Genomic DNA, 21,847 nt, shown 5'->3' with positions numbered 1-21,847 from the left:
TGTATAGTTACATCCAAACTCTTTTAAAATCAATTGTTAAAAGTGATTAATTGTGTATTCATTAAAATTTCTTGACTCAGTCACAATTATAACAAAAAATCACAATACACTTGCATAACTATACAAATCAATCATTCTGTTTATTCAAAATTAAATCAATTAATGAAAAACAAACATTATTACTTATCTCATACAAAGATATATTGGCACAGCAGTGTTGGACGTACATGTTTGAAGCCGCACTTGGGTACATAATAATATGCTGTTGAGGTCTTGTGCCTACCAGCTACTACATGGCATGTTTGATAGAGAACATCATTTTACGGTAAACAACAAAATAACTGAATATTCATTGTCTACAAAATGGCATGTTTTGTCTTTTGACAGAATCAACATGCCGTGTATTGTCTACAAAATGGCATGTTTTGAAAGAAAACAATAACAGTAAACTGAATATATATATTTTTTTTCTTCTTAAATACACATTAAAAAGCCAGAGATTAAAAAATGTCAATATTCTATTCCTTTCCTTTGACTGGGAATTATGTAGAAAGGATAGACACAAGATAACTGCAGCAGCATATTGTATGTTATCAGGCATTCATCCTTGGGTTTAAATGTTTGCTATGTACATGAGGAACATCTACATATCCAGTCCTTTGGGGCAATATCAGTCACATAAAAGAATGATAAGCTTATAAGGTCCATATTTCGTTCTTGTTTTAAACAGTACCGGTACACTAGGTAGTCATTAAAGTATATTAATACTCAAACAAGCGATATATTTCATATAATGAAACTGAAGTTTTACTATGTAGAGCCTAGGTAAATTTACTGAGATGAAATGCATGCATAGCATTATGTAGAAAACATCATAAAACAAAAATGAGGTATATATAAATGTATAACAACTCTAAAGAAGATAACATTTTTACTTACTGCCAATATCTCCTTAATTGCTTAAGTAATTAACAGGTGCATAATGCCTGGCCTGTTTACCTTCAAAATTTTATATGATTTGAAATGAAAGAAGTAATCATAAAAATGATACCTAACATATAAATTTGGTGTGATTTGCAATGAATACGGTAGTTAAAATAAAATATACCCTGATTTCATGCCCAATTATGTAATATCGACTAGAAGTCAATCTATCAATCATAAAAATACTCTATTAATTTGATTCATTCATTGGTTTATGTACACCTTGAAATCTATGCCATTTGATTCTTTCATTACACAAGCATACAGTGCTGCTTCATACCAGGAATATTATCTTTTGCATACTGGAATAATTAAGCTTTCTTTCGAGCAATACATACGCATGGTAATGAATATGCATCTGTTCATGCATATAGTCGTAACTAGGCCTGCATAAACGTATACCTGCAATACCTGCAAAAGTATATGCATGGTCGATCCTTGTATATAGAAATAGAATGTATAGAAAACTTTGAACCTGTATTTACAAACTGCATGCATTAGGAAGCTTTTTCTATACCAGTAATTAGAAGCAACTACACTTATAATGTTGTTAAAAATAGTTTTAGTTGATTTGATTTGATTTTATTTTATTTATTGGTTTCTGCATCTTTTTTTTTCTTTTTTTCATCATACATTTTCATGAACATAATATGGTTTGATACAATATTTTAAGTGTATATAATTTTATACAGATAATAAATGAAATTAAACAAATATATTGAATGCATAATTAACATACATTAGATTAGATGCAGGAGGGCTAATATGGAACATAATTATAATAAATATGATTGTGTAATTACAAATTATATAAAATCACTGGAAGCAATCTTCCGAAAGCATATTGGGACATCAAATGGCAGCAGCTAGCGTCACTGAGAGCCTGGAAAATGTGGAAAATTGTAAGTTTCTTTGCGCAATGAAGTTGCATCTCTGAAAGTTTAGCCGCACACTGGCTTCTGGCCAACCATGCCCTCTGCACAGGTCTGCGGCAACATAACCAGTTTTTGTAAGAGTTCCATGATGTCTTTACAGAAGCTTATACAGACTGCAAACGGCATGATGCATACCCAGAGCCAGGCCACGAAGAAACCGATCGGCCAGCCGAAGAAGATGAGAATGACGCACCAAATGATCGCCCAGAGAATACCTGCTCCTCCTCCAGCCATTGTTATACAGCAAAGATTCCTTTTAGAGATAGACCACAAAGATCAATGCTTGTAGAGGTCACAGATTACTTGTTATCTGTAAGAGAGAAAAAGTAATTTGACATTAGCTGTATTCCAGAAACTTCAAAGTAAATGAAGACTGTATATAGAAATATATATATATATATATATATATATATATATTGAATGTATTTTTAATGATTAAATGTGTTTTTCTTTCACCATCCTACAAGACGATCATAAACAACTTTAGTAAGGAAGATGGCATTTGGTTAGGTGCAATTGCCCAGGGTTGTAAAGGCGATAATTATTCAAGACTGAAAATATTAATTTGTCTAAATTCAGTTTTATGCATTCTGTTATATCTCAAAACTAAATAAAGGAGTGACTAAAAAAAGAAAGTCAGTCAGTCGGTCGGCTGAGCTGGATGGGTATGAGCTGGGTATGAAATATATCAATCCTTTAACTATTTAGGTGCAAAATGGATTCAAACACTGTTATGAAGTCCATTATTAAACTCATTGACATCTGAGCACCCCACCCACCCCCTCCCACACAGACACACACAAAAAAAAACATTGAGCTACCAACACACTGGAAATACCAGTTTAAATTAAAATAAATCAGCCTCCAAAGGGTTTTAAAATTAACCCTCCTACCCACACCAATATTGGACTAATAGGCCCTCCTCATTGGCCTAATTATTTATGTCAATATCCCTAGCTGGGGTTCCCTAAGCAACTATGTCAACTTTCTCTATTGTTATTAATCTGAAAGGTTCATTTCAATAGGCAATGATATACTGAAAGAATACATCTCTCAATAAAAGAGGATATTAATTAGACCACATAATGATAAAAGTCATTAAAAAATAAAACCACATCAAAGCATATGCACTGATTACCGAGTAATGGATGGAATGTCCAATATATCTTGCTTGAATGAAGAGATGTCTGTGCCTTAGTTAATCATTTATCTCAAGTGTACATCAGGAGTACACTAAACAGTGTAAAATACAGCCTACTATCCTCTCACATAACAGGGAGCCTAAATGGACGATCACAAATTTATAGTACTGGTTAAGTACAAAGAACCCACCCCCCCCCCCCACCCGACAAAAAATCTACTAATAGCTGAAAAGTCTTATTGAATCCTTGCTCTTCACTGCAAGCATATGAGTGCATTATGCTTTCTTTACAATATATGGAACCCCCAGTAAGCTATTATTGTCCTTTCAATATTTCTTAGGTTCCATACTCTTTTCTATCATATAATCAATGTCAAAACCACATCTGACTCATGTGTCATAACCAGGTTACTGAACCTGCATGCATTACAGGATATACAACAAATAATATTTATCATGTATATATCAGATGTTTCTGCTCAAGGCATTACACAAAACACACAAATTCCTTGATATTTTTAATAATAATATAAAAAGCTTACCTCTATACCCCTTTGATTAATTCTGCACAAAACACACTACCTCCATCCAAAGCAAAACCATAGCACTCAAATGAATTAAACATCCAATGCTACACTCTATCCCCTTTGATTAATAACTACATATCAATGAACACATTCAAGATGAGTATAATCACCAATGAATAGATTATGTTTGAATTGGCAGTGGCCAACACATATGGCCTGATGCTATCGATGCATAGAAACTCCATGGTTACGTATCAACATGTACACAGCCAAGGTTATCGTCATGGAGTCCATCTAGGGTACTAACACTGAAATCAATTCAATGGATCTTTAATTGGTGGGATGATTTTGCGGCATATATGAAATCAAATATTCTCACCTCAGTGGCCATATTGAAAGTACGACCCCCTACATGCCAATAGATCGAAGATTACCTGACCAATTCTATAACAATGAACATGGATGGCCTATAAAAAAAGGCTTGGTTACAAAATTCTTCTTACAAAATGCATTCGCTATTCAGGGTAACTGATATTGATTCACTACTCAGAATCTATCGTCATATGATTTATATTCCCTATTCGCTACCATAAAATTGATACATCAATAAGGAATTCTATAAGTGTATGCTCTGTCTTGTTTTCCACTTTTCCATAATACTAAATTATGCTCCTTTTCTTTCCATGTCTGCTTCTGTAGATGTCTAACCTGAAATAAGCAGGATAAACATTTCTAGAACACTGTTTCTCTGCCCTGTGGATTTTCTATATTCATACACTATTTTTCTTTCTCTTTTGTTGTTGCTGTTGTTGAATGAGTAGCATGTTGTGTAGGTCGTCAGAAACTATACCCAAGGTCTCAATTTTGTTCCCACTATTTCATACTAATATACCACTTGAAATTATTTATTATGTCGCAAGGGACCAGCACCACACAAGACTTAATTGTTCTTTCTTGCTGGTTCCTCATTCGTATATATATTTGTATTTTATGTTTATCTTTTGTTATGTTATTTGTTTGTTCTTTAGTTATCTGTAAATATCAATGTTATAATCATGTATATGACGAACGAAATAAAATGAAAATGAAAATGAAATCACATTACCAGACACCGTGCCAATGTATAATTTAAATATTTCTTTACCAAACTCAATATGTACATGAGACGTCTGGTTTCTATACTCAGAGATGATACTGATACTGATGGAGACCCTGGCAATGATTAACTAGCTCCCATAGACATGTACATGTATCTTCACACCCACATAACATGGTATGCTATGCCAAAGATGACCATGATAGCTGAACAAGTCAACACACCCTTATAGAATTTATTGATTCTGTTCTCTTTCTAGAGGTTTGCGAAACTGTGAATGAAAAACGAGAGGGTCACACAATACCACCAAAATATCTTGCTTTTAATCCAAACCTGAAAACGTTCTATTTTTTCTGGGGGTCGTTTCTGAATTCTGAATTTCGAACAAAAAGTTTGTTGCACTCTTGAAAAAGGGCACCTGATTCAATTCCCAGGTCTGGAGGAACATGCATATTGCCCTTTTTGTAACATAGTTCATCTACACGACAGTAAAATCATTTCCCCCCTATTCACCATGACTGTTTATATGAACACCTATCCACTTTAAACCTCCTTCATCACTGTTTGCAGCACACAGGTTAATGCAGTTGTTGCTACTATACAATGTGCTCATGAAGTGTGAAATTACAAATTCTCAACCATTTTTCAAAATTATGCACTGAGCCTATAGATGATCAGTGCATCTCCATCACATTTCCTTAGCATGTTTCTGCACATCTATTATTTGCTGTACGCTACATTGTGCAAGCCACATTGTGCAAGCCTAAATAATCTGAGTCCAATATATAAAGGCAATTATAAAAACATGATGACTATCTCAATATACATTTGGAAAAACATTAAGGCAGCTGTTCACCAAATACATAAGTCTGCTTAAAGCCAGAGGGGCATTAACTTTTTGCATAATAGTATAAGTTAGAAGATTCTTCTGGCTCTCTGCACAGCCCTGCAGACAATATTTTTTAAGGTGTTTTTTCAATGAAAGGTATTTATTCGCTTTCAACTACAAACAGGATTCAAAGGTCATGGATTCTTTCCTCTACAGCTACAAGACCAAACAATAATCAATGTCATGTGAGACCTGTGACAGGAACTATATACATAACATGGTAGCTTGCACAGGATGGTATTAACTCCATTGCATCATCTATATACTGAGAGCCATAAGGGCATTAAATCTATTGTCTATGTGAAGTGATATCTGGTTATGCCCCTTTGGCTCTGAGCATGATATAAGAACTACAAATAACATCAGGTGATAATTTGCTATTTCACTCCCAATTAATTATATGTAACTTCTTCTCTTATTTTCCAGAATCATCAGGTAATTAAAGGTAAAGACCAGTATTGGAAACACCCCAATTTCAAAAAATGAAATGGAAGCTCTTATTACCAATCATGGGAAAGAATATGTTTTGACTAATACATGATGATATAAAATCTGCCGGGAAACCGTCTACTAATTGATATATTTGGTAAACTAGTTTATCTACATGGTCTGTGAGAGATAAACGCATGTGTCGTGCACGATAGTCCCATATTCATCTTTCTGTGTACAGCGCTTGTAACTTTACGAAGACTGGGCCATATTTCTTATCATTTTGATGATTCCAGAACCTTGCAGTACATACCAATACTTATATGCTAGATGATCAACCTTTTCTGATCGATTCCACAACGTTTCTTTCACAATGCAATCGCATGACCATAACTGGTCTTTACCTTTAAGAACCAAAAGGACATTACTCATGGCACATTCCATTTAAAGGTAATATACCCTTCTGGCTCTAAACGGATTTTCTGTTGAGAACAAGCAGGATGTTGACTCGTTATCATGTAAAAAAAGGTTAACGCCCTTTTGATTCTTGGCAAATGAAATGTTAAACAAGAAATAGGTCACATGATATGATATGATAGAAAACCAATTTGTGCAGTATATATTTACTTCTGCAGCTGCAATACAGGAAATGTATGCATATCCTTCCATGATCAGTTCTTTAAGCTAAAAAAGCACACTAAATAATCAATGTCTTACTCACTACTTTAAAAAGCTAAAGAAGATGAGCTATTCGGTAAACAGAGACACAGATGGCTTTAGAATGACTAGCTATCTGGGAGGGAAGGAAGTGATTAAGCTATATTCAGAAACTAGACCTTTCAAGGTGCCCTTTAGAGAGTAAAGTGCATTCTAAATCAAGAAATAAAGTCAGACAGAAGCAACAGATGCAGATTGTCCATCCAGAAAGAGCTCAGTCATTTTACTACTATATTACCAGATGATATATCCACATCAAAGTACAAACATATACCTCTCTACCTTTCTAAATAAAGATCTATCTCCATCAATGAAATGGTCGAGAAACATCACCATATCCACTAAAGATGATTTCATGAGGGTTTGGCATAAAGGACTTAAAGGTATACATAATACTATTAATAGAATGAGATAATTTTTCCTCTTCTTGGAGTCCTTTCAGAAAGATCCTCTTTAAAACAAAATCACAGTAGCAAAAGTTTGTTATTAAATTTTGAAAACATGGTACCCAAAACAAATCTGTTATAACCAGTAAAAAGGCATGAACCATTGAAGCTCATTCTGAAACCAGGAAATTGCAGTAATTAATTACTTACTGTAATAAATGAAAATTAAACTCAAAGTCTTACCTTTCTTGGGAATCCTTACATATTACAATAAAAATTTGCTAAAGAATTCAACTTTGATTAACTTACCAACACCAGTTACAAGGGAAGACACACTTAATGCATTACATGAAATATAAAATGCTTATGCTTCACAAAATGCAAACTGGCTTACATACCTGTAGTATTTGATGTGTTTGTGAATTTCCTAAATCCTATCCTTTGATCAAGAGAACCACCCAGGGCAATGATTAGTTATCTGAAAAGATGAGCACTCTGCTTTGTCACAAAGTTCAGGAGTGATTCCATACAACCAGTTGCTAGGTAAGAACACATACATACAGGCACTCAATGATAGAGTCTGGGAGGGTGGGCGGGGCTTACAGTTGATCAAACATAGGGTTGAACTTTGTTTGGTTAGAGCAGGGAGTTGGTTAGAGTTAGACTTGAAAAACAGCCTTTCCTTTGATCTTATATAGTTAGATACCCCTACAATTTGATATTTTGAAACATATACCTCTAATTTTGTGGATATATTTGATTAGTCTAATAAAAATGAAGTCAAAAGTGGTATGTGGAAGTATTATAGTTGTACACAATTTGGATACATTTTATTTTTATATAAAATGTATTTTCTGGCACCCTACAAAAAAATTTGTTTCCCTCTGAAGTGAGAAAAATAGAGTGCATCATTATGTAGCAGTAATACATTTAGCAATAAAATAAATCTTAGCTTATACTTCTTTTTATGATGATTTTTAAAAGTAATTTAGAAGCTCCAAAGATCTCGTGTTTTGGGGGGGTTTGGGGGGGGGGGGGGTTATTCTTCTCAATAATTGATCGACCAGAATATTGTATGACTGATCCTATAATACCTGCAATCAAATTTGCTTAACAATGTAAACCATGTCTGTAAATTTGGAGTTGCAAAGGTCAAAAGATCAGTTGAAATAAGTTTCCACACCATATCTTTGAACGAGCAGATAACACAAGAAGTAACATGGTCTTGTCAATTGATAACTACAGATAAAGATTATGTAACAGTTCATACATGGCATGATATATATATTTAGGATCTAAATGAACATCACAAAGAAAAAGGACAAGGGTTCTGAAAGCCAGACAAATATGAACTAGTCTTGAGACACAGACTCTACTCTAGAATATAAAGGTACTATGTTCCATTTGCAACCAACATCAAATTATGTACGACTTGCAGAAGTTATGAATATGTCACGTATGTCCTATCTGTGAAATTTAATTGAAATTATTTCTAAAATTGCACTGGAAACTGCTAAAGTAAAAATTGAATTTACCAGACATTCAATAAAACAATTTGCAGGTATAACACCAATACAAATTTTAAAAAACCTGACATATCTTGTCTTTACACCACCCCCCCCCCCCCCTCCCATGAAAGATAGACATTTTCCAAATTTAAAGTTCAAGGATGCTTGATTGGAGCTAATTGTGAATGGAATATTTCAGTATGTGTCTTTGTATTGATACATGTGGGAATATAATATGCACACACATAGCCCAACGTCAAATCTCACATAGTCTTGCTTTGCCTCCAGCCTGAAAATAAATGCCCCCCCCCCCTTGCCCTCTCTCAATAAATATAAGCTCAACTGAGTCTGAAGGAAATACATGAAGACTATCCTCATGGGCACAGCAGAGCAAGCTAGAGCTTTGATGAAAAGGGGGTAGTTTAAAATATTCCAGTATCCATAAAATAATCTGTTTAAATAATTTAGATTTTGCAAGTGGAGGAGTTTGTTCTGCCTGGCATGCTAGGCTACATGTACTTGAAAGTTGAAGGCTATTTGCCTGTGCATCGCTCCTAGAAAATCAATATCTTGCTCTTGATTAGAATATGGAGCAGCTTATTTATGATTCATCAACATCTTCTTCCATCTCCAGCAAAACAGTGATCAGGGATGCTGAACCCTTAAAGGGATAGTGTACCTTACCCGATTGAAGCTTTGCCATTATTGAAATTAAGGTGATTTTTTTTTGGTGGGGGGGGGGGGGGGGGTGAATCCTCTAAAATATAGGCCGAAAAAGGAATCACATCTGATGAAGTACAAGATAGTTTGGGTTTTTTTATGGTTTGGTCAGGACTAAACAATCTATAGAGCAAAATATGACATACTTTTTCTATATATATAGAGAAAAAACTATAACGTTCATATATATTTCCTATTCTATTCTTTACATTGAAATTCATCCCTATTTAATTACACTCCTGGAATTTATGGTAAAAAGTCAGATTGAGAGCTTCTACTTATAAATACCCAGACATATTACAAATCCATTGGGGTTTTCTTTTCATTGTATACCCTTTTTAGAATTCAGATCTTTTCTTCACTCAACAGATCTGTTTTCCGTTCATTTTCCTTTAGTTGAAACAGGTTGCCTACTGCATTCAGTATGATTGAAAGACACTCATGACGATCATGCTTCGATCTGCATACAACTCATACAAGTCCAATATTGTATTACTCTGTATGTCAACTATTATACTCACAGATTACATAAATAAAGAATCACTATACAAAGGAACCAGTGTACGATGATCAATAGAATATCATTATTCATCTGTAATTCCATCAGACACACACAATAATCATTTGTAGATGTGTGAAAATCCTTTTCGCATCATGGCACCTGAATAAACATAAAAAATCAATGGCAGCTAGTCACAGCCAACACAAAAGTAATTGGGGCATTGATTTGGAAAGCAATATACAAAATAGTACAAGGCTTTGATCTTGGCTATGATATTTAGTAGTGCTGATCTGAGAGCAGATTAAATCTACAACTTGAATGCATGGAAATAATGGCTTCTAAATTTACAGTTATATTCCACATACAGCTACATTAATGCTAGGAATTGTGTTTCAAAAAGTCAAGATGGTTCTAGGAAAACATCAACAAAACAAAAGAAAAATACAACATCACTCATAAAACACAAGAAGGAGGCACTACAAATCAGGTGCATAACTAAAAAGACATAGAATGAATAGAGGTGTTACAAGAGTGGTGCGGGGGCTTGACACCCCCTCCCCCTCCCCCAAAAAAACTCACTTGCCTGCAAATTTCAGAAAAATATTCTGTCCTTGTTTACAAATCACTATTAAAATCATTGCATAATTTAAAAACATATATTAAGCTGTAACTTGTTGGCAAATTTGGTCGAAAAGTAGCAATTCAAAAAGGTCTAGCAATGCCCCCGGCCTGAGAGATAAAGATAAAGAGTGGGTGTTTAGTGGGAGATGGGGGTGAGGGAGACAGATGGAGAAAATGGGGGAGATAGAGAGTGAGGGGGGGGAGATTAAGAAACTTCACAGATTGATTCTAAGTTTCTAACAGTGTATCCGTGCCAAGCTTGCACCTTTATTGGAGCAGGGAGGTGGCGAAATGCCAGTAGGCAAGCCCATGTCTTTCAGTATGTGGTTTGAATTTACTCATCGGATCATATGGTCTTCACATTACTTGAACTTGGGGTCAAATGTAACAGAAAACACTATCACTGCGCACAGTCTTTCTCTCAGACTCTCTGATTGTCGGCTTCTCCACAGAGTGTCATACCGAAATATCCTTCCATGATTCATTCTGGCAATAAATTAAAAGTGGGTTTGGGTTGTTTTTTTAAACAAACGTTACAAATGTCAACTTCCACATAGACAAAATTAGCAGATTTCATTGAAACGTTTAATAAATTATTTTTTTAATATGATGCTTGGTATCAGACTACATAAAAAATGAAGATAGAGTAATGAGCATGTGCATCAAGCAAGCTGGACACACCCTTAATTATCAGCTGATATTGGCTACCTATTCTTGACATCAGACTCTGACAAATTCCTGTATCCTTACCAGTGGAAAACCTTTATCTAAAGTCTTGAAGGAAAACTGGAGAAACCTCTTCCTTTATTTCTATCATGACAATACTAGTCATTAGTTTTTGTATCATACAGATATAAAGCCCCAGATATTTAGGCCTCTTTTTATTGAATCTTCCATCTCCAGTCACTATATGCTACCTCCTTGGTCTAATCAAAGGCAATCATTGAAGTAATATCATTGTGATGGTAACACTGTGTTTCAAATTAAAAAGTAGTTGTGTAATATCATTATTCATTTTATAATATGAAGTTTCAACAATTTTACTAGACAAGCATTCCACTTGCTTTATTTTGAAGTACGGTAACAACACATGAAATAAGTAAACTTCAAGCCTTTGCATGGATGTAATTCAGATAAATAAATCAAATCTTCCTATCTATCTAATGACCAACTATTTGTTTGTCTTTGTTTGATCAGTTCATAAACTCTATAGACACTCCCTCTCCTTGAAGCTTCATCAGGTATGCTAATTGCCTTGGCACTGGTATGCAGTGTATGGGGTCATTCACACACACAAACACACACACCAAAAGGTCAAGAGATAACTTGTTTGACTTTGGCCTCTTTTACACCAGAGGAAATACTTCTTAAAGGAACACCGCAGAAACAAATAAACATGTAAGACTACACAAAGTGAAGGAAACAGACATGATACATATACAAATATCATAAAGAGAAACACAACATATCAATAAAAGTTGCTATAAATCATTTCCCATTTCGGAGAGAAATGTTGATCCAACTACAGTGTTGATATGTTTCAATATCAATATCAGCAAGATGGCAACATCTATCTAAATTGCTGAGGGTATTAGCAGTAAGGATGCATATATGGACATGATCTTTGAGCTCATCAATTTAATAGTAGGGCCTGTAATAATAAAAGTAAACACAGTTAACACCTTTTGGGAAGGTAGGGTAACCTAACCTTATCTTGATAATATCATCATGGAAATATTTTTCATATCATATTTCACAGTACCTCAACACATATGGAGTGTTTGGACAATCTTGATCTGTAGAAAGATATTTTGTCCTTTATCTTTTCTCTGTATTTTGAGTATGCATATAGTTTGATAGCAAACAAATCATTGGCAGAGCTAAACCAACAAATGGAGCAATTAAAGTTGGTACATTTTCACTAAATTTTCATTTGAATACCAAAATTATACTCATGTCCTAGAAATGAATAATTTTCTAGTAATGGATAACAATTTGTTTCCAATGCATAGTATGCAAACACACTTTTGTAAATTCTAAAAGTTTTCAATGTATTTCCCCAAACTCCTGCATTCTATCATTTGAAGTAATGTTCTTTCTTTAATTGGTGAAAAAATCTCTAGAACTTGTAGTGCAATAAATTCAAAGTTCAAACTCAATTTTCTCCATCTACACTATATTTGTACTATGCATGTACACTGCAGAGCTCTATTATTGTTATGCTAAAACATGACAAAAAGCAGCAAACGCTTCTAGCAATGGTTATGTGAAATTTCACACTCTAAAACCTTGACTTCAACACAGAAGCATCAAGAGTTATTGAACCATAGGTGGGCCATGCAACACAAACTCATTGATGAATTACTCTTGGGTCACTTGCCTTTAGTTCACGCTATTACTCTTCGCAGAGCCAGCGTAAACAGGTTTCATTTTGACAGACACATTTTTTTTCTCTCTCTCATATTATACCTGTACCCTAGAACCAATATAGAATCTATTCATCAGTCCCATATGGTGAGAATAAACTCTGCTTGGCAAAATACTCAAAGAATTTGAAAATGTGATGTATTATATGGTCAATCTGAGGGAAATTATATTTGTTCATGAATGGAATTGGGATGGAATTGGGATGGATAAAGGATAACCCTAGTTTCACTAAAAAATCATTTTAATAATAACTGCAGTGCCACCAGGAAAAGCAGTATATGGTAAATACACAGGAGAGGTTAAATGGGACCATACTAGTAGTATAGTAACAGGAGTATATATAATAGTAGTAGTAGTAGTATCGTTATTATTATTTTATTTAACGTCTGATCTGTATAGTGATTCATCCCAATTAAAGTGTAAGAATACACATGCCGAGGCTAAATCAAGAACTATACCACGGTACAACATATGTGTCTGGGGCAGAGAGAGAAAGGAACCATCTGGGAAGGTAATCAGAGCGGTCCAATAAAGTTGGTATAGTTATCCTCTAGCTTGTCATCATCTCAGCTTCATTGAGCAGTGATTAACAATGATAGCAATCTTCTCCTCATACCCCATTCAGACTATATAGCTGTACAATTCCGTGTAGCTATACAAATAATTGATAAATTTTCTCCTCGTCTGAATGACGTTTGAAGAAACGTTGTATAGTGTCTTAGTGAAACACACATTTGAGCATCGTTTCTAAAGGAAGCTCATAAAAGAATCAGGGTCCTGCTCTATCTTGTCTGAACGTTGCAATCGCATAAAAAGCATGTAACTAGATGGGGACGCACGGAGCTTATCATGAGTGCGCAATAATTATTGGCCAGCTGTCTGTCAATTGACCTCTTCCAAATTGGTTTCTTTCAAAGAGTTTCTTGATACGACGTTGTTTTCCCAGTCCGTGCGCTCCGTTTGCAATATAATGATTCTTTATAAGTTTCTTCATACAAGTTTCACAGTTTCGTATAAATTTCCATTAGTATGAATGGGCTCATAGTCAAGCTAGACCAGGCATGATCATATAGGAGAGGAGTACCCTATAACCTTCGGTGTCTGACAGAAGGATGTTATTAGGAATGCCCCAGCTAACACCCTTCTACTATGCAAATCAAAATTAACTCAATATTTCCTCTGTTTGGAGCCAATAGGGCATTGACTCGTGTACCGGTACTGTTACATAAAGTTGATTCTCTTAATTATGTCTCTTTTGACAATTTACCCATTATATATATATATATATATATATATATATATATATATATATATATATATATATATATATATATATATATATATATATTGGAGTCTACCATTTTTTGTCTCTTTGGAGCAATTAACACCCTTCTGGTTCCACACAGATGATTTACTTCACATATAATTGTGGGTGTTTGAAGGGTATCAAAGATGAAGGTAGGCTACTTTGCCATGCTATAATTTCATTTGTGTAATTCTATCTTCTAAGCATAGTACAGTATTCATACCTTTGAGGTACTTTGGGTGAACCTGTGTGTTACATAGATTTTTATTGATGGGTATATTTGTGTCAAATGGTAAGATCTAATAAAAGCTTGGCACCCTCATGCATTAGGCCTTCATCACAGTGCATCCATCCTCTCCACTTTTCCATTTGAAAAGGTATAATTCTTTAACAAAACATGGATAAAAATCCCTGATCCTACCATTAATTTTAAATGATCAGAAAACAACAAAAAATGTATCTGTTAGAAAAAGTTAATCCCTGATTATATTGATTTTTTGGCCTGACTTGGCCTGAATTTCTGTATATTTTAGGTCTATAAAATATATATCTAATATAAGATCTAATATACATGTATTTATGCAACTTTTAAACTTCCAAAACAAGATCCTAAATGATAACAAAAAATGATAATGCTTACCACACATGAAGTTGTAGTCTCAACCATGATGATGATAATAATGACAATAGCGATGACGATGATAACGCTGATGATGACGATGATGATGATGACAGACAATAAGGGTGATCATGTGGTCCTCACAATGGCAGGTTGTCAATCACAATATATATTTTTATATGTAAGTCACATCATCCACTTTTTAGCCAACCGCCCCCCCCCCCCCCCGGCCCCCCCCCCCCAAAAAAAAAAAAAAAAAATTGTCCAGAGAGCCAGAAGGGCATAACTCTATATGTAGAAAGGTATAGTTAGTGTTTTTTCAGGCTTTCGGCAGACGATACCTTCAAATGTCTGCCATGTAGTACCTCAAAATCAAATTCTTCCTTCATTTATCAACATAGTTATACAGATGTATATTCCTAAATAATCAAAGTCAATTTCATTTCAAATAAAACTTATGCAACTATCTTTCGTTGACGCTTGTGAATTCAAATAGTATGTCCATTGCTTTTCGTTTATAATTGAGTAATAATTGAGCAACAACAATAAAAATGTTGAAAGTTTCATATAGTTTTGTGTAAAGTAAACCATCAGAATGAAAGAGGCAGTAATAATAATAATACTCAAAATAGCACTTATTACAATCACTAAGTGCTTCCAAACTTAGAGATTATTACCCCGGCTTCGGCTGTGCTGCCATTTCGGCGCTCTAGCATTTCAAAGAATGAATTCCTGCCAGGTACCCATTTACATCACCTGGGTTGAGTGTGGCAAATGTAGATCAATGTCTTGTCAAAGGACATTAGTGCCGCGGCAGGTCTCGAACCGCTGACCTTGTGATCGACAGTCCGGCGACTTAACCACTCGACCATGACAACTCTGGAGAGTCTTGGGGGCTCAAAGCTCAAGCACCCCCCTCCCTCCCCATTTTTCTTGATTATAAATGAATTTAAGTTAGGCTCATTTTAAAAAATACAACCAAAACTCCCAAGCCCCCCTCTTAAAGAATAAAAACAAATAAAAATCACCCCTAAAAAATACATCTTCCAGTATACTGCGCATGGGAATAGGGATACTTTCAATTTTTACATTATATATCTTTTCATGAAATATTGAGGAAGAAGAAAGGCCTTGCAGTTGCATACAGATATCAGCTCAGACCTTGAAGCCCTCACACTGACAGACACGTATCCAGGAAAGACTATGGCACTGAGTCAATGATTTCCTCCCATCCTTCAGGGATCATTATTCATCCATCACTCCAATCAAATCCATTCCTCTCAAAAGTGTTAGAAGAAGATAATTATAAAATCCATTGTTTTCCTTCCTACTGGGTAGTTTGTATTAAATGCCTTAGGATGCAAGAATGTAATGCGCTTTGACGGGAAAAATCATGTCACCGTTGAAGGTTTTTCCCAGAGTTTGTTTTACAGATTGTATGCTTGCAGCTGTTGTCTATTGCATTAAAATGGCAATTGAATCATCAGTCTGGCATAGATATTTATATCGAGGCCTCTAAAATAAAGCCTGCTTGACCTAGTTTTCTTACAAAGGGCGATCTCTCAATCTTAAAGACAAATTATTTAGTAAGTTTATTGATTTATAAGGTGGGTATAGTTAAGAAATATAATGAAAACTCACCAATTTCAAAGAACAGTTGATCGGACTTGCGTTGGGATGTACAAGAATTCCAAAACCAAACTGCACGAGAGGAAGAAAATTCAAACTATTCTTTTTCATTTTTGGTTTTTATTCACTGATTTCCAATTTTATATTTTTCAATGAACTACACATTAATTGATTTTCTGGCCGATATAATAATAATTATAATGACAATGATAATAATAAACAATATAAATAACTATCACAACAATAATAGTAATAATAACAATATCTAATAATAACAACAATAATAATATTAGTGACAATAACAATAATAAAAATAATTAAAAAAATTATCATTAATAATAACTATCTATATAACTTTTCCAGTCTTGCTCATATCCACAATAGATTAAGTATTTGTCGCATTTTTCATTGTTACCATTGTATTGAATAATCTTATATGAATGATATAACAGAAAAGGAGAATACAATTTTAGTATCAAAATCCTAATCATATCCAGGGTGGGGTTGTTTGTTTGTTTTTAGTTTTTTTCTTTCACATAAAAAGTCTTTATTATCATACTATAGGTTATTTTGTGGAAATTTAGCACTCAACCTTCAAACTCCTTCCCTCTTTCTGATTTCTATTTTTCTTTCTCTCCCCCCCCCCCCCCCCCCCCCCTCTCACCTATCCTCTCCATCTCACTTTATCTACATTTGTTTCAAAATTGGGGGATATTCCCCCTTATAATTAAACAAAAGTAACAAACCATAACTTCCTTTGTCTTGAAGATTGCATCAAATGCATCAAAATGTGTTTGATCCAGGCCCCTACCAGTTACAAAAACACAGCTCTACTACCACTGCATGAGCCACTGAGCTGTGTCTCACTTGTCAGTTCATGAGTTTACAGATGCATATCATTATAATTATATTCTACCATAAATAGTTAAATACTTTCATTTTCTATTTGACTTATTATCAGATCACTCTCATTCAGGGAATTCTTGATATAAGGAAACATGTTAATCTCATACAATGGCAAACTGCACAGTATAGCAGTATAGCCTCTCTAATATATCTCTACATACAGCTTCCATGCTTCTCGATGGCAACGAATTGCTGAGTGCTGACAATCCCACTACCCATGCCGAGCCCATGGTAAATTTTTACATAAGGCTTCATCTGCATTCGTAGCTCGAGCAGCTATAGCGCTAGAGAACCTTTGCCATTCACGATTCACACAGTAAATCTGATTGGATTAGTTCTTCAAAGGAAATGAAACGGTAAACAACCACATTCCATATTTCTAAAAGTTATCACTGCACATCTATACATCGCATTTAGCAAAAAATATTTACCTTTCAATTTCCTGATCAATTTCCTTCACTTTAATTGCTTGCGCGTCGATCGAGAAATCGGCTGTTGTACAGCGTGTCGTCTGCTACTTGTATCAGCAATAACTTTAGATAATGTCTTTGTTCTCACAGTTTTGAATATTGATAGAATAAGCGTTTCACTTTGTTATCATATAATTTCACGATTCATATTAAGATATTAAAATGAAAATCATAAGGTGTAACTCGGGTTAGATAAAAGAATATATATAAAATAAAACAACATCTCTTAGCATTTTCTCTCATGTTTTGTGTGAATAGGCAGTTTTGGGCATGAATCGCTATGGTTTTGTGCAATGTCGCCATCTTGCGTTTTAATCATTATAATCTTAACGGTAGTTTGACTGGATGATAAGGTATTTATTTTAGTGTTACATACAGTATATGAAAGTACCAGAATTAGGAGTGATGTTGGGTAGCATATTCCCATTTAATGTTTGCTAAAAATCTTTGGATAAAATTACCTAGCTTTTTTTTTCTTCAAATATTTCCTTGCTTGTCTCAAGTTTTGAGCCAATATTAGGCAAATTTAAATATGGTGTAGAAACGCCCCTGCAAAAATATTTCGGGTAAATAAACTATAGTAAATGCAATGTACAGCAGTTAAATTCACGCATGGAATCATTCTCCAAAAATGTCTACTTCACATTAAATCAAGTAACAATAACCCCAATTATTTTGCAACATCAGAAATAAATAATATAATAACTATCTTTTTTCACGATAGGCTAAATTAGTATTTCCCTCTTTTCTGTTTGTCTCTTTGAAATAATATAAATTTGATTTGCAACTATTTATTTTTCAATTTTCACAAGGGCCCCAACTTTTTTTAATTTGCTCCGTTTTCTATTTTCATAATATTTTGCATTATTTTATTGAACATAACATTTATGTAATATGTAATATATAATTATATTAGATTATGGCTCTGCTTCAAAGTATAATTATTCCCTCTAAATCTTTACACTCATTTATACTTGACTTGTTATATTCTGAAGTAAAAACAACCGTTTATCATGGAAGGCCTAAATTGACGTTGTGAAGCGCTTTCCCTATGTGATTATAATTTTGTTTTTAAATCTATAGACTGTATCTGTTTGGTTTGGGCTATACTTGTCTTAATCTTAATTGATATGTTATATTTATGTGTATATGATTTCTTATTTGGACTCGTGCACCTTTCCCATTGCTTTTAAGGGTAATTGGTGCCTTATAAATCTTATAATTAATAACAACGAACTGACAGTCGATACCACCTTGGCTTATCTCTTTCGAATTTCATTTTGGGAAGATGGGGGAATCAGTTTTTATTTGTTACTTTTATATTTTTTGGAAGGATTAGCAGTACCTGCCACCTTAATGACAAATGAAATTGTAAAGGGCCTGTAAATACAAAGATTTACATGACTGAGAAGTTTCAGGAACTTGCAGCTCTAGCATTCACCGCGCTTACTCACGAGTGTCACTCAAATATATCAGAGTTTGTTGACAAGTGAACGAAGCAAACGCTAGCTGTGTTTGCGCTTTTAATTTTGCATGCACGCTGAAAAGTTGTTTTTCGTAGTCAGGAAAATCGAAGTGCGAAGCGCCAACTCTCCTGCGACGCTCGTCCGAAAATGTTAATTTTTGTACAAAATTAACCACAGGAAGTGTTGTCTATCTCCTCTTTTCATCGAAGATATTATTGGAATAATTTTTCAGTTTGAAAGTAATGGTGACAAGTCTTGACGAGAAATATTTTTACTTTAATTTGGGGATTTCTACAGACCAGCTAGACGAGTTTCGAGTCTGCCTCCGGAGTTTGTCGTCAGTGCAGTGAAGCTCCTCTCCCGCTGCACCGCTGGCTCGAAGGCTCACCGTTGGCCGCTGGTGAGGTCAACCACGAGTTGAATACAATTTTGTACAAAGTCAAAGACAAAATAAAGTGAGCTGAAGTCACTTCACAATAACAATGGATTGGGGTGAGAGTGGACAAGTAGATGAGCTGGAAAGCGGCTTCAGTGAACTTGGATTGGAAAAGTCAATCACAAGTGGATTGAAGGTAAGCAGTCAGAAATTAATTTTGAACTCTGTTGCCAAAAATGGCAAAATGTGAATGTGGGAATCACATGCAGTAAATATATAATTGTAACATTATCATGAATTAGTCCATCTATTTCAATCTAAGCATCTTTATTGTGTAAATAAATGGTAATGAATTGATATGTTTGAATCATTGAATGAGGGATTCTGTTCTGTCTCTTTTTTATTTCAGTGAAAATAGATTTTAATTGTCAAACAAATGACACTCGACTAACTAACACTAGAGTCTAGATGTAGCTGTAGTGACTAACAGATGACCGTTAATGTTGATAAATCTTAACTTAAACATAATTATATTGCATCGCCGTTGGTGATTTTGATGATTATGTTTAGAATTGAGATGTGTTGATCAGTTTAAATATTAGTCTACCTGAATTTAAATTAGCGTAGATCTAGTCACATAATATATATTTCAGGACTTTTGATTTTGCTGAAAATTAAATGTAAATAACAGGCCTTAAATTAATCGACGGCCATCGACGGCCAGGCCGTCGATGCCCCTATGACTGGCCGTGGTGCCCTCCCCAAAAAAGATAAATTCACGGCCAAAAAGGCCGTGCCCTTTTTTTCAAACTGGCCGACGTGCCTTTTTTTCCAACTGGACGTGCCCTTTTTTTGAAATTTGCGCTCATAAAACCACCAATTGCGCCCATAATCATCTAAAACTAGACGGCAAGGCGCAAGTGTTTTCCGTAAAAATGCGCCCATAAATTATTAGAACAGTAAAAATACACGAATCACGAACAGTTTGCCGCCCACGAGCTCTCTTCTAGCTTCGTATTTAGTGCTTTAATAAGGCGCAAGTGCCTTGAAAATGCGCCCTTTGTTATTATATAGGCAATGCGCTATATAGCGCACGTACGTACGTTCATGCGATCGCTTGATATGGCGCATGCTGTTGACGCACGCACGCACGTACGTACAAATCGAAGGCCAGGATCAAGAAAACAAATCGTCAAATGGAGAAATAAACAAGCATTCAAATAGTCATTAGAGATCTGTCGAGGTTTGTTTGTAGGTCTAGTTTATTATTTTATCTCAAATAGAATTTAGAATTATCTTATTATTAAGTTAAGAACACCTACGATGTTCTCGATAGTAGTTACTCTCATTTTGCCACCAGCCGACCTAGCTTCAAAAAGCTACCCCGCCAGCTTCCCAAGACGAACGTTTCGAGTCCCGGTAAAATTACGCGCTGCGAATCTCCGAGGGTGCATTGGTTTCGCTGGCAAACTTCCAGCCCGACAGCTTCCCACCAAAAGTGGCGAGAGTGTGTGTGCGAGGAACGATTTTGGTTTCGTGAACTCACGTTACGCAACTGAGCTGAGCGTGTCACTTTCAGCTGTCGAATGTTTCAGGACATTTGTACATCTTATTGCATTAGTTAGGCGTATCTAGACCTTTCTATACAACAGTTAAAAAGATAATTTCTTCAAATTTGCTCCTACTACCGAGAGAGTGTGGCGGAAGGTTTGTGTGTGAGGTGCGATTTCGATTTGGGATACCCGGCCCGGTAAACTTGCCAAGTCCTTCTGACTTTCGATGTTTGTGAAATTGACAATTTATTTATTCATTTGCTCATCAATATTTTTAGTTGCTTTAAAATACTGTTTAATGTGCAAGTTTGATGTTCTTAATCAATCTTTCCTGTTCATATTGTTAAGATTAAGAAGTTATTAAATTGATCGTTCTATTCACATTATTTATTAAATTAACATTGTAGACTCTCTTTGAACTTATGATTAGATAAGCATTAAGGCAATAAGGGGCCTATCTGTTTTTGGAAAATTGCCCCTTGCTCTGCTAAATTCCCGTGGGCAAGGGGCAACTTTAAAAAAAAATTGCCCCTTGCTCCTGGCTGCTAAATCTAAGGCTTGCGGGCCGCCGCCTTGTTTGTATGTACCGTAGACCTCTATACATTCTGTGAAGAAGCTGGTGCTAAAAGTCATGGGAAAT

The 21,847-nt window shown here is 34.9% G+C and overlaps 1 protein-coding gene and 1 long non-coding RNA gene across 10 annotated transcripts in view; one reads left to right on the top strand and one right to left on the bottom strand.

The window, feature by feature from the left end:
• Window positions 1-115: 115 nt before the first annotated feature.
• On the bottom strand, window positions 116-17,859 carry LOC105446971. 3 transcript variants are annotated; one of them, XR_004066643.1, is made up of 3 exons: window positions 17,774-17,859; window positions 16,449-16,508; window positions 116-2,229 (listed from the first exon to the last, which is right to left on the bottom strand). It is a non-coding gene; the product is annotated as an uncharacterized LOC105446971 (long non-coding RNA). The 3 variants fall into 3 exon arrangements; XR_973929.2 differs by lacking the exons at window positions 16,449-16,508; window positions 17,774-17,859 and adding an exon at window positions 7,503-7,737; XR_004066644.1 differs by lacking the exons at window positions 16,449-16,508; window positions 17,774-17,859 and adding an exon at window positions 7,414-7,496.
• A 1,500-nt stretch (window positions 17,860-19,359) lies between these two features.
• LOC576590 (serine/threonine-protein phosphatase 4 regulatory subunit 4) overlaps window positions 19,360-21,847 on the top strand; it is a 51,315-nt gene continuing 48,827 nt past the window's right edge. For all 7 annotated transcript variants that reach the window (XM_011684456.2, XM_011684458.2, XM_011684457.2 and 4 more), the window contains exon 1: window positions 19,360-19,850. In XM_011684456.2, coding sequence (XP_011682758.2) covers window positions 19,761-19,850 — 90 coding nt within the window. In that variant the 5' untranslated portion in view covers window positions 19,360-19,760. The remainder of the gene's footprint in view (window positions 19,851-21,847) is intronic.

This window comes from Strongylocentrotus purpuratus, unplaced genomic scaffold, assembly GCF_000002235.5.
Source record: "Strongylocentrotus purpuratus isolate Spur 01 unplaced genomic scaffold, Spur_5.0 spur5_scaffold_5, whole genome shotgun sequence".
In the NCBI taxonomy this organism is placed as follows: Eukaryota; Metazoa; Echinodermata; class Echinoidea; order Camarodonta; family Strongylocentrotidae; genus Strongylocentrotus; species Strongylocentrotus purpuratus.
The sequence above is the reverse complement of the archived record's forward strand: the minus strand, read 5'-3'. Positions and strand labels throughout refer to the sequence as shown.